At 41.0% G+C, this 22,936-nt stretch overlaps 1 protein-coding gene across 2 annotated transcripts in view; it reads left to right on the plus strand.

Moving 5' to 3' along the window:
* The window catches only part of BCL7A (BAF chromatin remodeling complex subunit BCL7A), a 57,825-nt gene extending 35,117 nt beyond the window's left edge, over positions 1 to 22,708 (plus strand). For both annotated transcript variants that reach the window (XM_088449162.1, XM_088449161.1), the window contains 3 exons: positions 2,859 to 3,023; positions 11,367 to 11,485; positions 18,638 to 22,708. In XM_088449162.1, coding sequence (XP_088305288.1) covers positions 2,859 to 3,023; positions 11,367 to 11,485; positions 18,638 to 18,712 — 359 coding nt within the window. In that variant the 3' untranslated portion in view covers positions 18,713 to 22,708. The remainder of the gene's footprint in view (positions 1 to 2,858; positions 3,024 to 11,366; positions 11,486 to 18,637) is intronic.
* The last annotated feature ends 228 nt before the right edge of the window (positions 22,709 to 22,936 follow it).

The raw sequence follows: 22,936 nt of genomic DNA on the forward strand, positions 1-22,936 counted from the left end.
TTCTGGAGTTGAGGGCTCCGCAAACCAGTCTTTCGCTAACCTAACGAATTCTTCATGCTTGCAGTAGCTGGATGGGGATTTCTTTTAAATTTTGTTTTAAATTAATGTTAAAAGTAATAATAATAATAATAATATTATTATTATTATTATGTAGTCTCCAAAGCGAAGTTAGTTATAACCTATGATTACTAGGTTAAATTAAAACTTCGATTTATTTCATTATATAACAAAACTTTCTCTATGCTTTGTCATGGTGTGTACTTCTGTATGAACAGGTCACTCTTGCTATTGTTTTCTGTGGACATATGTAGCTGACTAAAAGCTTTCTATTGATTTGCTAGTATTAGGTGAATTGTTTGCTTCCCAGCTGAGTGTGTTTCCTCTGTATATACAGCAGAGCCAGTCTAGTGTGTTTTTTTTTTTTTTTTTAACTTGTAGAATTGTATTAGACATTTTGAAAATACAGCCAAACATGGCTATGATACATCAAACAAAAACCACAAATGTATGTGAAGAATAACAAGTAGAAATAACAATAATAAGAGACAAAAATCAACATATCAATTACAGCATCAGTACAATTATGATAAAAAAGAGTGACAAAATGGGAAGAAAGGGGGAGGGGATAGGGAAACACAATCCAGATTCATCCGAGGTAAAAGAGATGGACAGCAAATCTTTTATATATTCGGTACAGTATAGCAAAAAAGCACAGGGAAATGGCCAGATAAATGCCAGTATAATTCTGTAATTTAAGTCAAGGGCTCCATATCTTTACATGGGTGGAATCCCTAACACTGACATTGTAATGGATTAGAGGTAAAGTCGTAATCAAACCAGTCACCACTTGGTCAAAGGAGAAGTAGCACAGGTGGAATATTGCAGTCATGGTCTCCATGTCCTAACTCCTCTGAAGAATTGCTGCAATCTTAGAAAGGGGCTAGGAATCGGGGGTTTTCCAACGTTGAGCTGTAGTCGATCTAGTGACGATAGGTTACAGGCCTATGAGCTGTAGTCGATCTATCTACAATGCAGTTGGAGGGAGTAGGATAATGACGAAGAGCCGTCTCAGGTCGTAACAGAAAACTAATACCTGTAACAGTAGTGATAAAATTAAATACATCAGGCCAAAACCTCCGAATTTTTGGGCAAGACCAGAAAGTATGAAGAATGGTGCCTACCTCCCCGCAATTTCTCCAGCAAAGTTGAGACAGTGGTCCAGAATTTATACATACGAGGGTTGTCCCAAAACTAATGCCTAAATGCTCATAACTCTGAAATAATACGCAACATTTATTTGAAACATTGTCAGTTTGTACCTTAATATGTCTGATAACTATATATGTAGATTTGTTTAGGTAGTCCAAGAAATACCATGCAATCCAATATGAAACTTAAAGAGCCATCAAGACTGAAAAAAAGTGTATGGCGAGCGTACAATTCACTATAGCAATGTCAGAAGGTGGATGAAGCGTTTTCAATAGGGAGAATCGTCCGTGTGCGACAAACCTCGTGGTGGCAGACCATCAACTGCAGTGACAGCAGAGAACCGACACAAAGTTGATGTCATGATTCAGAAAGACCATTGTGTGACTATCAGTGATGAACTGGAATGTAGCCATGGCACTGTAGAAACACTAATCAATTATTTGGGATATCGTAAAGTGTGTGCTAAATGGGTTCCAAAGCAATTAACCAGGGATCATAAGGCCATGAGGGTGGAAGTGTGCAATGACCTTTTGACCAACTTTGAAGCCAACCCTGAGCCTTTTTTGGAAAATGTCATTACAGGAGATGAGACCTGGGTATTCCTTTATAACCCAGAAACAAAGGCCCAATCAAAGCAATGGCAACACCCAAGTTCACCTAGGCCCAAAAAGTTTAAATCACAGCGATCCGTAAACAAAGTCATGGCCACATTCTTCTGGGATTGCCGAGGTGTTATTCTCATTGATTACTTGGAACCAAACCAATCAATCAACAATGATCGATACATTATTACACTTAAGAAGCTGAAAGAAGCCATCCGCAAAAAAAGGTCAACAATTCGACTGTCAAATGTCATCTTACACCACGACAATGCCAGACCTCACACTTCGATGGCAACATCTGCGGCCATTGCCAAAATGGGATGGGTAATAATGCTACATCCACCATACAGTCCTGATTTGGCCCCTTCTGACTTTCTGTTTGGTCCTCTCAAATACTGTCTCCATGCTCAACATTTTGAAGACATAGAGATTGTTAAAAATGCCATACGTTCCTGGGTCAAACACCAACCACTGGAAGTTTTCCAAAGTGGATTCACAGCTTGGGTTGAGAGGTGGAGAAAATGTTTGAGGGCAGATGGTGAATATTTTGAGTAGAGTCATTCTGTTACTAAGTATTTTACTGCAAATTTTCAAATCTGTATCTAGAATAAAATTTGAGTTGCGAGCATTTAGGCATTACTTTTAAACAACCCTCGTACATTCGGGAGTAAGATATTAATTTCACCAGCATTTCTGAATGATTAGTACATTGAGACATTTTAAATATATTTAGAAAAATTTTGTACCACTCTTTGTCAGACAGAGAAATATGCAATTCATCCTCCCATTTAGTTTGGACTGACAATCTATCCATTTCACCCAGAGCTATAAGATTCTTATCAGTGTGTGTTATAAAACTGCTTTCCCTTTTCCTCTGTTGGAAATCATTTTCCTCATAACATGAAACGTTACAAGACTGTGTCTTTAACACTTTGGTCTATTTGGACAACATCATCTGTGTTATGACTAATTGCAAATTCTTTAATGCAGCTCTTCATTGTTTTCATGAATGAGTTACCAGGTTATTAATGATTTCTTCCTATTCAGATGACAACAGCAACCAGAGCTCTATAGCTGATGCATCCCCAGTGAAGCAGGAGAATAGCAGTAATTGTAGCCCTGCCCCTGACAACCTGAACACCCAGACAGACAGCACGGAGATAAAATCTGAGGAAGCCCATTCTAATGCCAGTGAACACCAGGACTCTGAAGGTACTATTATCACTATTCTCTGTCATTGTAGCACCAGATCCTTTTATAGGTTGTAGCATAATGTTTTTTTTTTTTTTTTCTTAAATGTTTACATTTATATACAGACTAATTGACATTAGATGCAAGGGTTCCATAGTACAGGAAGTACTGCCATAAGACCTGATAAATTATAATACATTCTAGGTTTATGTAAAAGACTCGTTGCCTGATTCAGAGATATACTTTCATTACGATTATGAATATACATGGTTAGGGATCAGTCTTACCACACAAACTCCAGGTTTGTGCAGCTTAGGCAGATCACTATCATCTGCTAACAGATATACTTTTGCCCTATGTGTGCCCAAGTCCATAGTGCTATAAATGCCAAAAAACAGTGGCCTCAGGATGGGCCCCTGTGGGATTCCTCTCTCTGACATATTAGAGGGAGAATGTTTGCTTTCGATTTAGACCTATTTGTGCATGTTCAATAGATGGTTATGTAGCCTGCTAAATCTAACCCATAGTGTTTGTAATAGTTTATACCTCAGGCTATGCAAAAACAATTTCCTTATGGTCTTTTTGAAATATATTTCTCCGTCATCCATCAGGGGTCACTGGAGAACAAAACACTGGGGTATAGACGGGTGGATGACTGGAGCAGGCACTTTAAATTTTAAAGGTGTGAGTGACACCTCCCCCTCTATCCTCCAGAAGCCCCAGTTTTAGATTTGTGCCTTGAAGGAGCCGGTCACTTGGGGCTGAGCTCAGCCCACACATAGTATATTTTTTTTATTTTAACTTCACAAAATTAATTAGTCTCCCACAGCATTGAGGATAGGCTGACACAGAGCTGCATTTATCAGCCTGCTACATGGAGGCTTCAGGAGGGACCCGCCGCCGCTGTCCAACAGTGGGTGCAGGGGTCCCTGGCATTAGCCTGGGGCGGGTCATGCCACAGCTTAATAAACAAGCTGTCCATGTCGCCCATCATGGTGAGAGTAACGGACTAAGTCTCCCAAGTGCGGCCAAACCCAGGTTTGGCGAGACCTGCCCAGAGGCGCGGAGTCTAATCCACTTGGTGGTTTTCTCCAGTGACCCCTCCAATCGGGATATGATTTTCGCTGCACCAAGTGAGCAGGTCGCGGTCCTCTGGACAGGTACCTGGGAGAGACAGAAGACTAGAATAATATACTGAATATAACTGACACAGGGAACATTGAGAATAGCATGGAGGAATGGAAACAGGATTTATACACAGAGTGGGATATTTGTACACAGAGGTGCGGCTCCAGCAGCACTGACAGCTGACTTGGAGATTTAAACACTGGAATGTTTATTTGTATACAGGGATGTCACTAGAACCACACAGGACGAAGCAGTAACTTGTATTGTACACAGGAACACTGGGAACGCTGGCAGAAGAGCTGGAGATTGTACACAGACTTGTAACTGGAACTAAAGACAGGCCCAGATTTGCACAGTGGTGCAGCTGTGAGACACAGGATAAGCTTGTAGTTAGTAATCACTGGATCAGCATGTACAATGGTGCAGCTTGAGACACAGGATAAACTTGTAGTTTGTAATCCCTGGATCAGCATGTACAATGGTACAGCTTGAGTCACACAGGATACTTGTAAAGAACACAGGATAGAATACACAGAGATCCTCTGGAACACGAGACGGTCGTCACAAGGAATGACTACGTGCAGTCATATAGTGATGTTGATCAGCAATTTCCTGTTGCAGGAGTCTGTCTTAAATACCCACAGGCAGCTGGTCATTGGATCCTGAGATCAGCTGGGACACTAGCAGGACTGCTATTGAAGGAAACTGGTCAGGTGAGATGAACCAATATGGCTGCGCCCATGCCTGCCAACACAGAAGTCAGGACGCACGCATGAAAGCCCCACCGGACCCCGGGGAGAATCCTCAGCCATAACCCACCACTGCCACTGATGTCTGAACGCCTCGGAGCCTAAAGACACCAGTCCAAGATCCGGCCGATCCCAGGCCGGATCTTGACAGGAGTTAGGCACTCTGACAGTGTTTGGAGGTACGCTCTTGTGTGCCTCTAGCCTCTTTGTCCTTTTCTCCCGCTAGTCCGCAAGTGTCAAGCGAAATGTGGACATGGCTTTCCTGGTGTCTCTTAACTGGCCGTCGGGCCTGGTTCTCAGATCCAACTGCTCCTTGTCAAGGATCACTGGCTACTGTCTTGCGCCCGGATCTCCTGGTTTTTAGGTCAGTTCGTATTCCCTGACTTACAGCATTTGGTTTTCATGGCGTGGCTGTTGGGGCCGCTATTTTAGACGTAGCGGGGTTCCGAACTCTGTTTCCACCGTGTTCAGGGCTCACAAGCCGGTTTACATCTGCTCTTATCATCGCTTCTGGTGTTCTTATGTGGTCTGGTGTGAAGAGTGCGGGTTTCCCACTATTGCTTTCCGTTGTTCCATCTCCTTCGCTTCTTCAACGGGTCCTGGATGCTGGGTTATGCCTCCATTTTCTCAAGAGTTCAAGTCTTGACATTGTCTATATTTCTGCGCTGCCTGGCCTTTTTTGCCTCCGATTCAATCCTTTCTTCAAAGGGGTTCTTCTAGGACAGCCTGTTTTTGCAGGTTTATCAGGGCTCTGCCATCCGGGGAAGATAACTTTGGGACATCCCCAGTGTCTTGCTCTCCAGTGTCCCCTGGGGAATGAAGGAGAAAATAGGATTTTGGTACTTACCAGTAAAATCCCTTTCTCCAATTCCACAGGGGTCACTGGCCGCCCTCCCACCACTGCTTACCTGTCAATGAGTTCTGTTTTTCATACTTGTATACATTCTGTTGTGATGTATGTTTCTATTCGGCTCCAATTCTCTTAACTGGGGCTTCTGGGGGATAGAGGGGGAGGTGTCACTCACTCTTTTAATTTTAAAGTGCCAGCTCCACTCATCCACCCATCTATACCCCAGTGTTTTGCTATCCAGTGTCCCCTGTGATATCAGAGAAAGAGATTTTACTGGTAAGTACCAAAATCCTATTTATTGCATTTTCTAAGCTGCTTTTGGTGTAATTTTGTTTTTCATCCTGGTTCCCTTTGGACTTTGCTGCATAACCCCTACCTCCACTCTGTCCCAGCTGGACTCAAGTAATCCACTTTGGCCAGCCATCTATGGAGAACATACCGTTATAGAGTAAAGATGCAGGAGATTGATCACATTTGGTGTCAGGCAAGGATGCCTGTTAGGAGAGAGTTGCCTTGTCCGCATCCATCTTCTTACCTGATGGAAAGTAATAGTGAAGTGTGTTCGGGGTACTGGGTTTCCGTGGACTCTTCCCCTTTTTACTAATCTGAAAACTGTGGCAAATCCTTTGCCTACTTAAGGGTTCAGTCCAAATTGGTTTGTGCACAGCCTGTACATGGCATGTGACGCAGAGGACTGGCAACCTAGCCTGTGAATGTGCCTAGTGAGATAGCTCCATATGAGCCTGAACCAAACACCTTAACTAGTTTAGCTGTGCCAATGCAACTTGCTACATGCCCTAGGAGCATATAGCAAATAGGACTCTCCCACCTCTGCTCCTCCCATGATGGCAATGGACAACATCTTGCCTTGAGCACCTCTAAGAACCTTACAGGGCCCCTACTCTGCAGTTCCTGAGGAGCCAGACTGGTCTCCGAGCCTGGCATGGTTAGTACAGTGGTTTGGTCCGTTATCCTTCTCTTTGGAGAAGATTCTGGCATATGCTACCATGTTTATTAATGGAAACTTTTTTGTTTCCCGGGATGTATACAAGATCCAGAAATGAATTGGTGAAAGACTCTGATCTTGAGTTTTTCTCGTGTCCCGATGAAGATTCCCAACAGCTGGAAGTAGATAATTTAGTATTTGCCATTTGGTAGACACTATAGAGTAAAGCATGAAGATCCAAAAGTTCTGGATCAGTTCATTGTTAAAAGGAAGAAGAAATATACAGTTTCTTTCCGCTCTACTTCTCAGTTGAAATCCCTGCTTAGTGATGCGTGGACACAGCCTGATCGCAGATCTAAGGTCTAATGCTGAGCATACACTGTCACATAAAATATCTGTTGGTCTGGCAGACATTTTATCTGACAAGCTGAAACCATCACATATTGTGGCCATAAACTGTGATAGTTCACACTGTATGGCCATGATATCGGTGTTCCTTCAAAGGGTAGGATGCATTTTCCTGTTCCTCCACATATGAAGGTAGAGGGGATATGTTGGGTGGATGGCCCCGCCACTGCATACACTGCTAGATGTGGGCGACTAATTATCAAATATTTTAAACATGCTAGCCATTTCAGCATGTCTGACAGACTGATAATTAGTGGTCGGTCCCAGCAATTCACTACAATTTTTTGGGAGATCCACCAATATTTGGCGGATTGATCAGAAAATTGTATAGTATGTTTGTTTCTAGCATTGTACATTGAGGTGACCTGGGTCTGTTATACTAGCGTGTGTGTATGTGTATATACATATACACATGATTTTAACAAGTATAAAAATTATCATACTAATGATTTCAAAACTCCTGTATGTTTTCTGGGCTCTGATGAGCCGGGTTCAGTTACAGAAGTGCCAATGCTTTTACATGTAATAAGAAAATAAAAAAAGGTTTTCTCACAAGTCACATTCTCTAGGGTTGACATGGCTCTGTCTGATAAGTGGACTTTGTAGCAAATAGGGAAAGTCTATGTATTGCCTATGTCATGGTCAGACCATTCTTCCCTCTTCCTTGTGTGGGGATGTAAGTTCCAAAATGTCCACACCTCAACCTTGGTGCTTGGAAGGCCATTTGCTAGAAATGTAAATATTCCATTAAAGGAGGTAAAAATCTTGCCAAATTAGTCCGCTGGTAAGAGCATCTTGCACTTTAATATATGTAGTTATGGTTACTTGGTTTGGAGTTATATGTATTTGCACAAGCACTGTGCACTTTATTATTTGCTGTGATTTTTTGCACAAGCACTGTGTACTTTACTAATTCTTGCTGTCTCTTGGCACTGGTGGAATTTGGAGTATGAGTTATATCGGAATACTCATACTAACAAATATTGAATCTGCAACTTTAAAGGTGGTGGTTATTGTATTTATAATTTTTCTGAAAAATACCATATAATTAATGTACTTTATTTCATTGTTTTTTTTATGATGTTGAAAAAAAACTTCTTTCTGGAGCATTGAAATGAAAGAAGTATAAATTGGAAACACAACACAGGTGTTTATTGGATTTTATACACTAGGGGGCGCTGATGTCTCACAATTGCTGGACAATCATTTAGACTTATTGAGCAATAGTCCTTTCTTGGAGACTTTGGAGCAGACCCTGATATTTGAGGAGTGTACTTTTTCTGTCATCCTTGGGACAGTAAAGAAACACTATATAAACTGTGAAAGAAATAACTTACTGTATTGAGCGCTGCTCACCATAATTGTACTGTACAAAAATAAATATATATATATATACAGTGCATCCAGAAAGTATTCACAGCGCTTCACTTTTTCCACATATTGTTATGTTACAGCATTATTCCAAAATGGAATAAATTAATTTTTGTCCTCAAAATTCTACACACAATACCCCATAATGACAACGTGTAAAAAAAATTTTGTAAAGATTTTTGCAAATTTAATGACAAAAAATAAGAAATCACATGTACATAAGTATTCACAGCCTTTGCTCAATATTTTGTTGATGCACCTTTTGGCAGCAATTACAGCCTCAAGTCTTTTTGACTATGATGCCACAAGCTTGACACACCTATCTTTGGCCAGTTTCGCCCATTCCTCCTTGCAGCACTTCTCAAGCTCCATCAGGTTGGATGGGAAGCGTCGGTGCACAGCCATTTTCAGATCTCTCCAGAGATGTTCAATAGCGTTCAAGCTTGGCCACTCAAGGACATTCACAGAGTTGTCCTGAAGCCAGTCCTTTGATATCTTGGCTGTCTGCTTAGGGTCGTTGTCCTGCTGAAAGATGACCCGTCACCCCAGTCTGAGGTCAAGAGCAGTCTGGAGCAGGTTTTCATCCAGGATGTCTCTGTACATTGCTGCATTCATCTTTCCCTCTATCCTGACTAGTCTCCCAGTTCCTGCCGCTGAAAAACATCCCCACAGCATGCTGCCACCACAATGCTTCACTGTAGGGATGGTATTGGCCTGGTGATGAGCGGTGCCTGGTTTCCTCCAAATAGAAAGCCTGGCATTGACGCCAAAGAGTTCAATCTTTGTCTCATCCGAGAGTCCTTCAGGTGCATTTTGACAAACTCCAGGCGGGCTGCCATGTGTTTTTTACTAAGGCATGGCTTCCGTCTGGCAACTCTACCATACAGGACTGATTGGTGGATTGCTGCGCGATGGTTGTCCTTCTGGAAGGGTCTCCTCTCTCCACAGAGGAATGCTGTAGCTCTGACTGAGTGACCATTGGGTTCTTGGTTACCTCCCTGACTAGGGCCCTTCTCCCACGATCGCTCAGTAGACGGCCGGCCAAATCTACGAAGAGTCCTGGTGGTTCCAAACTTCTTCCATTTACGGATGATGGAGGCCACTGTGCTCATTTGGACCTTCAAAGCAGCAGATATTTTTCTGTACCCTTCCCCAGATTTGTGCCTCGAGACAATCCTGTCTCGGAGGTCTACAAACAATTCCTTGGACTTCATGCTTGGTTTGTGCTCTGACATGCACTGTCAAGTGTGGGACCTTATATAGACAGGTGTATGCCTTTCAAAATCATGTCCAAACAACTGAATTTACCACACGTAGACTTCAATTAAGCTGTAGGAACATCTTAAAGATGATCAGTGGAAACAGGATGCACCTGAGCTCAATTTTGAGCTTCATGGCAAATGCTGTGAATACTTATATACATGTGATTTCTTAGTTTTTATTTTTTAAATAAATTTGCAAAAATCGCAAAAAAAACTTTTTTACACGTCATTATGGGGTATTGTGTGTAAAATTGAGGACAAAAATGAATTTATTCTATTTTTAAATAAGGCTGTAACATAACAAAATGTGGAAAAAGTGAAGTGATCTGAATACTTTCCGGATGCATTGTATATGTGTGTGTGTGTGCGTATGTATATGCGTGTATGCGTGTATGTGTGTATATGTGTAATATATATATATATATATATATATATATATATATATATAACAGTCCAAAGATCCGGCACTCAAGTCATAAAGATGTATACTTGCCGGGTGCCCTCCTCAGTCTTACCGCAAATAAATGAGGGAAGCTGTATATATCGTTCGAATGGCGGCACTCCGTAAAAAACAGCACACAAGTCAGTGCATAGTATAAACAACGTTTCAGCGCTTTATTTCGCGCTTTTGTCAAGCCAACATAACATACAGAGACACATTACACTTACCACTATAAATACAAGACAAACCCATCAGCGACGACGACTCGCGGTCCCGAAACCGGAAGTGACGGAGACCGGAAGTGACGTCACATACCCCCGTTGTTATAGAAACCCACAATAAAGACAAAACAACATTACAAATAACACGTGACAAAGATAACACAATAACATAGTTGCAATGTGACTGCATGGAATTATCAGGAACTGTATCACTGTTTAACAAACAATCGATAGTTAAATAGATACCATTGATACCTTTAAAGGGGCACAAATAAATTAACATGATCAAACAACATGGTAAAGACTGCCGATAACAATCAAAACCAAATGTAGATATATGTGAAATATAAACATTGTCAATCAGTGCAACAAACTGTGCCTTGCATGATAACCGATCTAATGAATAAGAGGTATACTGCTAACATACTAGTATAATGAATATAACATAACCCAATTTTCAGTTAAATGCATAGAAAATCACTAAATAAAACAATGTAAACCCAGAGTCTCATTCAAACCACGTGGGGAAAGAGAGTCCAATCGCATAATCCACTGAGATTCACATTGCAGTAATCTACGTGCTCTGTCACCCCCCCTCACTAGGGGAGGTACGTGATCAATGATACGATAGCGCAAAGTTGAAAGATTATGATGTTCTGCAGCAAAATGCCTGGCCACAGGCTGCTCGCTAGTGCCCGTAACAAGTGCTGCACGAATGGCAGAACGATGCTGCGCCATCCTTTCTCTGAGGGTACATTCTGTCTTACCTATCTCATGCCCGTGCTCCAAAGTTTATGTAGGTAAGATAAACGATAAAATATATATATATATATATATATATATATATATTTATTATTATATTTGTGTATATAATATATTATATAATAGTGTATGGTGAAAAACAGCAAAAATGTGGCAGTTAATGTCTACGTGTCCTGAAAATTATCTGTCTTGAACTAATATTTATTTTCTTTATTACCACTGTAGTGACTTCAGGACAGAATTCACAGTCATCTGTTGAAAGTTCATTAACCAGTTCAGAGAAAACAGAAACACAAACTTCAGTTGATAAAGAGATTGCTATAGAGACCTCCAAAAATTCTCAGGTAATGACCAAATTAGTAGGCCAACTAAATGTCACAAATAAAGACACATTCATGGAAAACCTCTTTATCATTTTATGATTTTAAGTATACTGTATTTAATCTTAGAAAATTAAATGGTGGAGAGGCCAGGCTGTAATTGTGTAATCGCAGTGATGTCACGAGGGGGAAGTGGTCGACAATGTCCCTATCGGCTCCCATCCTGGCACCTACCGTGCTGGGTGTGCACTTGTATTAAGAGGGGAGTCCCCTCTTTCAAACGCTGTGCTCTCTTAAAAATTGCTATATGTTGGTCAGTTTGATTGTCAGACCATAACCCCTACTCTGCAGAAAACATACAATGTAGGTATGTGGAAGAATTTCCCTATCTAGCTTTAATAAAATTAAGGGAGCCCCTCTTTCAAATGATGTGACCCCCTAAGTAGCTATTGTCTGGTGATCAACCAGGGTTGAGCATGGGTCATTCCTGTGTCACCCTGCAGTGTAAACGGCGCAACCCAGGTCACGATGACCCGGGTTGCACTGCATGCCGCCCGATTGGCCGGCTTCAGTGGTGCTTGGAGATGACATCTACAAGCGTCCACTGCCGGGTTGACCAGAATGGAGCAGCGCACCCCACCCGCCCTCCATGCCTCCGGACCGCTTTGGAGAAAGGTAAGTGGGTCACGGAGGGGGAGGAAGGGTAGGAAGCGCTGCTTACCTGCGCCGGGGAGCCAGGTCAGTGCTGACCCGGCTCCGGTGTGAACGGCCCGGGTCGGCGCCACAGTGTAAAAGGGGGTCTGATCCGGGTTGGAAACGTGTTCCAAATCCTGGGTCAGATCCGAGACTTTGGTGTAAAAGGGGTATAAGTGTTGCCATGCATGAAAATCTGATTGCGTACGATGGATAAGACCTGGAAAATTAGCAGTATATAACCTAAAGGGGTGAGCAGGAATGGTAAATACTAAATATTGGAGCGTTTTTTGAAAAAGGAACATGCCATTCATCTTTTCGTGGCCTCTGCATGTAAAGCCAGTGCCCCTTTGGACTCCTTCACCAGGAAGCATGCAAAGTGCTAGGATACAACGGCCACAGCTTTTTTCCATGCAAAGTTCTGTTTATCACTCAGGCGCACACGGATATACAAGTGTCACATACTGAGCCGGCAACAGAAATCTTAGGGCCCGGTACAATGAAAGCTCTGCTGTCCACCCCCCCAAACAGACCACCCTCATCTTGAGAGTCTCTAGCATCAATGTACTCTACAGTGTCATGCAGCTTTTCCTCCAGAAATAAATTTCTTTCTGTCAGACCCTCTGAAACTGCTCCAGCTGCAGCTAAATTGGATTGGAGAGTTTGTACTTGTTCCTTACAGCTGACTTCAAGACGAACAATCTCCATCTTGTTTCCGTCACAGTCTGTCTCCCACTGAGCCCGGGTCTGCAGCATCTGGAGATTTCTCTTTTACTTAACAAAACTTTTCTCCAATTCACAATCTTTAAGCTTTACTTGTGCGGACACAATTAAAGAGTCTTTCTTTTAACACCAGAGTCAGATCCGCCACTTTCACTTTTATGCACTCTGCATCACTCTGATGTCTCTGGACTCATTCTTTCAATCCCTCCACTTCATGCTGAGGGACTACACACTTTTTATTCAATTCAATAATGTCTTGCTTTAATACGTCATTCTTTGCTAGCAGCATACCATTCTCATACTTTGTAACACATTTGAATGCTTCAGCCTCCTCAAGGCGTTCTCACATAACCACTAATTTGAGGTCTGTCTCTAAGAATTTTAAGTCTCTTTATTTCCTCTTGCTCAAATGCTATTTTCAAAGAGGACAACTCACTCTGTAACGTTTTTTCAATTTGTGCATGCAAAAGCTTCTCTTTGGTTGACTTTTCCTCTAATGGTGCATACACACTGTCAGATCTGTCAGATGAACGATTTTACCAACGATTTGAACGATTTCAGTCCGTATTAAAATGAATGTAATCGTCCAAATCTGACTGCAAACACATCAGATGTCGGATATCGTTATCTGACATGCGGGAATGCTCATCGTTGCAGGCTGACATGTCAGATTTTCTTTCAGATATGAACGATTGAACGATTTTTAAAATTGTTATCGTTCAGATCTGACCCACAATCTGACCGTGTGTTTGCACCATAAGTCACTTATCTGGTCACAATAGCGTAAAAGTGTTTCACGCCAAACTTCACACAGAGTCAAATTTTTCTATGCTGATATAGTCCTCTCCTGGTGGTCCTGGCACCATACACTGACCATACACACTGACTTTTTTTATTCTGCTTTGGCAATTGAAATGTCTTTTTTTTTCTCTGGAACATTACTCGGAACCCCAGTATTTTGAAAAGAGTCACCACAGAGAATTCCAAACAACTTATATCACTTCCTTTTCAAGACACTTGCTTCACATTCTGACCGGATACTCCAGTCCTGGATTTGCATCTCCAGCTTGAATTGTAGGCAACCTTCTTCTTTTCTGAGCTTGATGCTTTACCCCCATATTTATTTCCACACACCATAAACATACTTACTTCTCTCCAAAACCAATTGGGTGTCTGTCACTTTAAGTTTTAAATGCACATTTTGTCTTCATGTGGCACTACAATTACCAGCATGTACACCCTGACTTAATGAGGTCATAGGCTGTAGCATTTAAGTAGAATAAACAACACATTTTCCTTTAACCGTTCCAATGCTGAAGCAGGGAAGTGCTCATTTCCTTTCACACACAATTTATATTTCATAGCTGGCAATTCACATACATTTGAACGTCATAATGGTTTTCCACAAATGCAGACAATATTCCAGCAATTTGTGTAACACTTATTTCTCTTCCTCTCCAAAGGAAAAGTGCACACTCACAGACAATTTTTTGTTTAAACAATACTTCATAAACAGACTTTTATCTTCACTCACCAGTCTAAGCACTGCACTGTTGAGACCACTATGCAAGTGCAGTAAGCGTCCATATTTCCATTTACTTGCTGTAATCCACTTTTGCGCAGATTTGTCTTGCGTAGACCTTTCTGCCCGCGTTCTCCACCATATTGTGGTGATGTGGGGTAATTAGATGGGTGGATTGGTGCAGTGTTTAGGTGCTTGAATGAGGGTCCACACACATGGCTTCTGTGGTAAAATCAAATTAATGGAGCTTTATTTGTCAGCAAGAATCAAAATGGAAAACAGCCTAGCCCCTCTTTAGGGCGTCTAACTCACTTCTTGACCCCTGACTACCTTTGGGCAGCTAGTCTGCAAATTAAGTCCCTGTCTGCTTCTATACAGGTCTATCCAACCTGGCTTGACTTGGCTGCTACACAAACACAGTCTGTCTTGGTGGCCTTCCCTGTCTTCTCCAGGTATAGGTTCTGGCTTCCTCAGCCTGCAACTTAGCTGCTTCAATGTATACAGTCTTTGGAGTTTTTCGGTCCTCTCTGCCTCCTGCAGGTCTGGACTCAGGCCCCCAATGGCCTCCAGGCACACTGGGCTCTCTAGCTGCCAGTGCTCCTTGGACTGCTTCCACATGCAGCCTGACTGTAGGTCTGCCTTGTTAGCCCTCACCTGAACTCTCTCCACACGACATCATCACAGCTGGACCAGGTGATGGGGCGAGGGGTAGCCGGAGGAAGGGAATCGCACAACCAACTGGAGGGGGCACTTTATAATTTTTTTGTTTATTTGACGTTTGACGGGCAGCATTAATTTTTTAAATAAATAATTGAATTAATCACAATTGGGCCCAGGACAGGTGTACCCTTGGTACCCCCCTGTCATCGGGCCTGGTCACATATCCTACTAATCAAAACAGTTTCCTGGTGCGCCCTAGTCGCATCCCATTGAGTCTTAGATGCAATTTTGGCAAAAAAAGGTGCCTGGCACTAGCAGAGTTGCATGGGGCCTGGCGGCACGCTCACGCCAATCATATCATGCTGCATGGCATATTGAGGCTAGATGATAAGGGGATAAGATTGTACCAACGTTGGGTCTTTGACTGGTTTGGGTACCTTCTACAAAATTATAGCTATAATCTTATTGGTTTCTATGGGCAACATCTCCAATTTTGTAAACCCGCACTTCAGTAAATATATCCCTAAATGTCAACATCTTATAATATTCAGCAATGAGACGATCAGGTCCCGGCGTCCCATTAGCCGAAGACTTTATAGTAGAGGAAATCTCTTCTTTAATCACAGGAGCCGTTTGTGAATCCCTAGCAGAATCTGAGAGGGTGGTAAGCCTGCCTCTAAAAAAAACATTATGCCAAGGGCAGGATTATCTATAGGTGCAATATAAAGTTCTTCATTGTGCCTTAGAAAGGAATCAGCTGTATCAGATGTACTAAGAAGTGGGAGGAAGTACTGTATGTTGGCCAGGAATTTACCCACCTTATTGCCTCAACGAAAATATCGGTTTTCTGAAAATCTAAATGAAGTTTGGGCCCATCCATTGCACAGTGTATCCTATAACTACTTGGTGTCATTATAGGTCAGTATCGCTCATCAACATATTGGCACATAGGTCTGATAAAGCCACTTTCAGTTTTTGGAACTGCTAAGTAAGATGTTAGTAAGGTGTATGTGCCACATAGGCAATTATCTGACCTCGTAAAACAGGCTTCCAGGCAGCCCAAAATAAATGAACATTGTCAGAGTGCACAATATTATTACCTACATAATTTAAAAAAGGATGCTTAAAGTGTGAAGTCTATCATGGGCCGTAAGTAACCCGGAAATCTCCCCATTAAAAGATGGTACCCGGGGAGTAGTCAAGGACAAAGTTTTAAGGATTGCCATACTTGAGCACTGGTGACTTAATTAGTACGTTGGTTATTTTGATTTAACCATCTGTGCTCAAGCACTGATATTGCTAAAACCAGGACTTTTAGTGTGCCTTTAGGACCGATGTTGGGAATCACTGATGTAGGGGCATGGTCAGACATAATATTTTCTATTCTGGGCGCCTGGACCCTGGGAATCATACCAGCAGAGAACAGACACTAATCTGTTCTAGTGGACGTAAATAAAAAGTATAACCCTGGGCTACTGGCTTTTGGTTTCTGCATGTCCAAATGAAGTGAGTCTACCAGTAATCTCATTGCTGACAGTGTGCTGCCCCACAACACACCTGCCCGTGCAGATCTGTCTGGAGTCGGAGACAAAGTAGTGTTTAAGTTGCCTCCTTGCATCTTCCACCCAATCCTGAAGTCTGATATATAGATATCTGTAAAAAAAAAAAAACATTGTTGGAGCCTGTAGGGGCGTATAACGTGACCTAGTAATCAATTCCCCTTCTAATTCCTATTTAAGTAAATACATCTACCGCCCACATCAAAGTGTCTCAAACACTGTAACAAGTGTTACAAACACCTCAGTTTTTTGAGGCATAAGAAGCCATTTTGTAATCCCTGATCTGAGTCTCTAAGAACATTGCTTGCAGTGAGATTCCTGGAGCACGGCCCTATCAGGTTTAAGCCTCTTAATATGCTTCAAAACTTTCACCATTTGACCGGAGTATTTAATCCCCCTCTACGTAACAAACTGAAGACTCCTCATAATTACCGTGGAGCCAGAGGCTCTAGCACACACATACCAACACCAATCCTCCTTATCAAGAGCATAATAAACAATCTACATGTACCAGCTCCCCATGTCCCAGTGAGCAGACGGGACAGGAAAGATAATAATGGAAGTGCGTGTGTATGGAACCCTGGGTCTGTCAAAAATATTAACGTTAAAATAACAATAACAACATGTTTAACCTTTTTTTTGAACCTATATGGCCTATGTAAGAAGAAAATCAAACACTAGTAAGGAGGGGAGGGGGGAACAACAGAAGGAAAAGAGAGCACCAGGAGTGAACCAACAATACCCCTGAGAAGGTTGTTAAAGTAACGAAGCAAAGGCAGATAAACCTAAGTAGTAGTGGCAGAGCCATGGCTATAGTAGTGTAGGCATCAGTTAGGTATGATCAGTCCACTGAATCTGTGGGTGGTGAGGAAGCCGAAGAGAGTCCACAAATGTCTTTGACGGTGAAGGAGAGTCAAAGTAATACTACTTTTCATTATGTAGAATTCTTAACTTTCCTGGCTATAGGAGCATGAAGCGCAGGACAGCATCTTTCAAATTGGGGAGAACTTTCTCTGTTTCATGGTAACTTGATATGAGACGTCCTGGAAGAGGAGCAGCTTGTCGCCTTCATAAAGTAGGCCTTGAGATTTGCGGTCAGGTCCCACTTGGTGAACCTTTTCGTTCGCTAGTGGCCCAGATGATGTCAAACAACCCAGTTCGATGGGCAGCCACTGTGAGACACAAGTTCATGAAGTTGTTTTGTTTAACGGACTCAAAAAGGCTATTAAGCCTCTGATTGTTTTGTCTCTTCCAGTTTTCCAGGTCCTCCAGTTTTTCTAGCATTGAGCCATTAGTGGGTTCATGTGTACAGATTAAAACCTGAGTCTTGGTTAAATCATATTCTACATTAGAGATGGGTAGTTCAGTGTACACAAATTTGTTGCCTTGGTCTTTGAGTTGCACTGTAGAAGAATCTGTAGCTTTGAGACGAGCTAGCTTTTTATCCAATAAAGTGGAAAGAAAAACAGATTTATCTTGTGCTTTGGAAACTGAAAGTGCAATGTATTTAGCAGGGTCAGACACCCTCTCCAAGATGTCATTGCAAGCCGGGAAATGGGGGGGCAGGGTTGGCTAGTTCTTAGATTTGGTAGTGTCTCCATGCTCCTGTTTAGCGAGACTTGTTTCCATAGTGTCCAATGATAAGCAACGATGGAGTGCAACTGAGGCCAGTCCACGACCACCGGGGAAAGATGAGTTTCAGACCCCACTAACCTATCAACTGAAGCACCTAGTTGCAGCATACACGTACTAAAGGCCTGGGCGGAGGAGGGTTAGCGAAGCAGAAGTCTGCGTCAAACGGAGTTCAGAGGGTAGGTAAAGGAGCTTAGGCACCAGGCCACAAAACAAGATCTTTGCTGCAAAATCCTTCTCCAGTTGAGCACACACCTATTATGCCCAGTATCCTTATGTCCAGAGGCAACGATTATATGTCAGATAATCTGTTTTATCTATCTTAAAAAAATATATATATATATTACACATAATAACTCTTCCTATTCCCTCTTTCTCACGATATAGGATTCTGATGATGGCGCCCCTCCGTGCAAAAAGACAAAAGGTGACAGTTCGCAGCAGAACACCGAATCAATGTAGACTATCCAACTCCATTTATTTTTCTTTCATTTAGGGTCTGTTTACTGTAAGGTACATTGGTTATTGCAACAATAGGACAGCCTTACTTAAAGTATCTTTTGTCTCTTCGATGAGAATAGGACTCTTTACTTTTTCAACCTACAAAGCAAAAATCCGACAATGCCTGGATAGGAGGCCAGGACTTGAGGAAGCTGAAGTCTTTCTGTGAGAACTCAGAATACCAAGGAAAGTCTGTTGAAGTAGTTGATGTAAACACTCAGGAGGGTCTACGCACTGTTTTCTGTAGTCATTTTTACATTCGTGTTGCTGCTGTAAATATAAATTTTCCATTTTGCTATTTAACATGTAAGATATTTAAAGATGGTACCTGTTCAGTTTTAAGCCTCCGTGTGAATTTACATAATTCTGTTTTTGTTTTTTTTTGTGCCTTTTTTGATCTAGGATTTTTTATTTTAATTATTTTAAATATCCACGTAAGTGGGTGAATTTATTTAGCAAAGTTAGAATTGGGATAAGCCATTTTCACATGTGCAGTGAGCTAATCACATTTTCTCTATTTGAATGCCTTCAATTACCAACTTTCCCATCCATGTCCATGCATTCCACAGCCTTTAACTGTGTCTGCTAGTTTGTTGTAACCTCTTGTTCTAGAAATCATTCAAACCGTTGTACAATTCATGTAACTAGCTATATCTCTGTTTCAGGCAGCTCAATTAATATTTACAATTTGCTCTAGTCAATGGTTCATCCATATTTCTCAATTACTGTAAAGAAATTGATTTTTATTTGTTTTTAGTTTTGTATTGTCTTGCAAGATCAAGTGTTTAGTCAAAACAGTATTGTTTTTTTACGCTATATATATATATTAATTTGCGCAAAACAAAATATATTTATATTCCAAACATTTAAATTGATGATTTATATCTACAGATTATGTAATTGCTTTGAAATTATGGACACGGTCTCAGCTACTGGAAAAGAGCTGATGATTGGTTTGGTTAGAGCATTAGTTTCTAAAAAGGCTGCAGCACTTCCTGTGTGAGTCTTGTGTACTTTAATACGGTTCCATTCCATAAAAGCGCAACACTATTCTACAGTTTGGCTTTACTGTTGTTTCATAGAGCAGATATTTAATTGCTATCTTTTATAGTATGTATTTTCCTTCCCTGAATATATAGTTTGCAATTATGTTTTATTGATAAGAAAATATTACTTTTAGACTTTCCAAATCATGTTAAATTGGTAGTTCAGCCACATAAAAGGCTGACTGACTGACTGGTTCTCGTGGCCTCTTGAAAGCTTAGTGGTGCTATCTCCTTTTAATGTGTTTTGTATACACAATGTTGAAACAAATTGACAATACATGTTAATTTATTGGGTGGCTGCAGTCATTTTCTAGCAAATAAATGTATTCCAAGGAAGACAAAAGTTTCTTGCCAGTTCTGTCTATAAACGGGGGCATTTTATCATGTAACTGCAGAGATGCCATGGAAGTGGTGTTCATACATGTCTGTCTGCCTGTCCTACCTTCTGTGTTCCATAAGTGAAAATGGCTTCATAAGATTGTAAATGAAGTTACTTCCACTAACCCTGGCTGACACTGGGGATGTCTCCCATCTTCTGCATGGGAAATACATTAACATTCAGCTTTCCATGCAATTATGTGTTTCCCTTTAATTATACATTCCCTATAGAAAGATATACATGTGTATAACATATGTGTATACCTTTTCATTCTGTGATCTTGCATAGACCATTGAATACTACCTGATGCTCAGTCCTTTCTTCCATAAACTTTAAGTATAATTAAAGATAATGTTGGAGCAAAGACTGTTGTTCAGCTTAAAATTGTTTTATCTACATAATTCACAAAAGCTAAATTATGTTCTCTTCCATTTTCTATTATGAATACTTCTGGATTGCCTGTTGTTGTGATGTGTCAAGGCAATGTCGATGTCCTTTTTACATATACATATGCCTGTTGCCAGTTCTTTAATCAGACATTGTAAGCTGCAGAGTTGTGAAGAGTTAATGGAGTACTTTTCATCATTCGTAGTATACCTCAAGATTTTACAATAAATGTACATTTTCTAAAAGCTGGCACTGTCTGCATCACCTGTACCAATGTCATAGTGGGAACGTACACTGTGCTCGGTCCACAATGAAGAATGCCCAGACTTGCACATGTCTCTTAATCAGGAATTCATTCTTGTGTTGGCCATAGTAATCTAGGGGGGGAATGTATTAGACCTTCTAAAGAGTGGAGAAGTTTTTCGTAAAGCAACCAATCGGCTTCTAGCTACAATTTATCTAGTACAGTCTATAGAATGATTGTTTTTACTATGGGCAACTTCTCCACTCTTTAAACCGTTCCGTACATCTCCCCCTAAGTCGTAATGCTCCCTATTTATACTGCCAGCATAAAACACAAGCTGCAACTAGCATCATAGCTACAGTAGTGTTCTAAAGAGGATACAATATGGTAGGACACACATTTAGTATACAGTACATTGATGCAAAGAATACATCCTTGTGGTAAGTGATTGGGCATTATAAACAGGGAAACACTTTACACAAACAACTGGAAACAAATGTTATCAAAATCTTTGCATGGAGTCTTTTACTGGTTTGTGTGTCTGATATTAGAGTGGTTTAAAAAAAATAGCCTGGTTCAATTTGAGTATTTTTGCTAACGTTTTGGGGGGATTTAAATTGGATTCTGGGCGATCTGTAGTCATGGGCACCCAACAGAGCCATTCAATTGTTGCTCTGCTTGAGCTCGAATGCCGTGGGCGCCCAAATTTCTGCTCACACTTTGAGGTGGCAAACTGTAATACGCCAAAAGTGGGTAGTTTGGGCGTGCTACACAGTACTTAACTAGTAGCTTTACGCAGCTAAACCTGGTGCATTTGGACGCGATGACCCGCGGCACTCGCGCCCAATCGGAGCAACAACTGAATAGTAGCGTATTCCCCCCCAAAAAAATTTAATTCCCATAAATATGGGCGCCCAAGGTGTTCACGCTTGATCTGAGCAACAATTAAATAGCTCCTTCGTGCGGCCATAACTAAAGGGCGCCCCAAAAAAACTATTGACTTTCCCCTTTTTTATATTAAACTTAAATGTGTTCAGTGACCAGTGGGGTTAATGGTTTGTTTGTATTAAATTATGTGTAATTAGCCAATGGGTAACTAATTATAAGCCAATTAATTATTGCAGACACCCATGAAATTGTAAATCTAAAAGTTAACTACACCATCTTTGTATGACAAAACAAAACGAAACAAATCAAGGGGTCTGTGTACTAAGCCTTGGGGAGAGATAAGTGGACGAAAAGTACCATCCAATCAGCTCCTTACCGTCACAGGCTGTGTCTGAAAAATGCATAGGTGTCTTTTCAAACCTCTGTAAATAAAATGTTGCATCTAGGTAAATCCAACAATCTCTGAGCACATTTTGGCAAAACCATATTTGGAAGACTAGAAGTACCAATAATGGTATAATTGTTCGTATATGATCCCTAAACTGAGCAAAACACAAATTCAATATTTTTTTTGCCTTCTGTAGTAAAAACTGAATCTTAATAATAATTTGGTCTCTTTACCATTTCAACAAGCTGTGTGTTTGTAAGCCTAGAAGTATACGTATGTATGGTATTATATCTGCATTTGATCTTGAAGCCATCAACGCCACAAATTGTTTAGCTTGCTTGTCTGAAAGTATTTCTTCAGTAAGGAGCTTATCTAAAAAAGTTACTTTATTTTTTTATTGGTGTAACCTCTATCTTAAGAACAGTATATAAACCACTGTACACACAAAGTAAAATATTGGTTTGAGACCACTGACCTATGTATGTTCCTCACAAATGCATCATGTTCTGGATGTTTAAACTGGTTATAATTCTGATAGTTGTAACACTCTTCTCCCGCTATTTATTCCATTGGTAGTTATGGGTTTGTACAATGTACAACGTTTTCTTCTAAAAAATAAATGATTACAGACACGTTTGTGGCTTATTTTGCATTGTGACATGGTTTTGTACTACATAGTCTTGTTAATGCAGAAGAATTGAGATATACTATTAAAGGTGTGAGGGTGACATATCCATAACTTGGTTTAGGGCCATGAATGGAGTATGAATCCATTCTGGGCTAAAAACTGACTACCAAAGCTGACTGTGAGATGTTTTAATATTGTGTTGCAGATGTAGCCATGGAATCACTG

The sequence above is a fragment of the Taudactylus pleione genome, unplaced genomic scaffold (assembly GCF_031769625.1).
Source record: "Taudactylus pleione unplaced genomic scaffold, aTauple2 ptg000479l, whole genome shotgun sequence".
In the NCBI taxonomy this organism is placed as follows: Eukaryota; Metazoa; Chordata; class Amphibia; order Anura; family Myobatrachidae; genus Taudactylus; species Taudactylus pleione.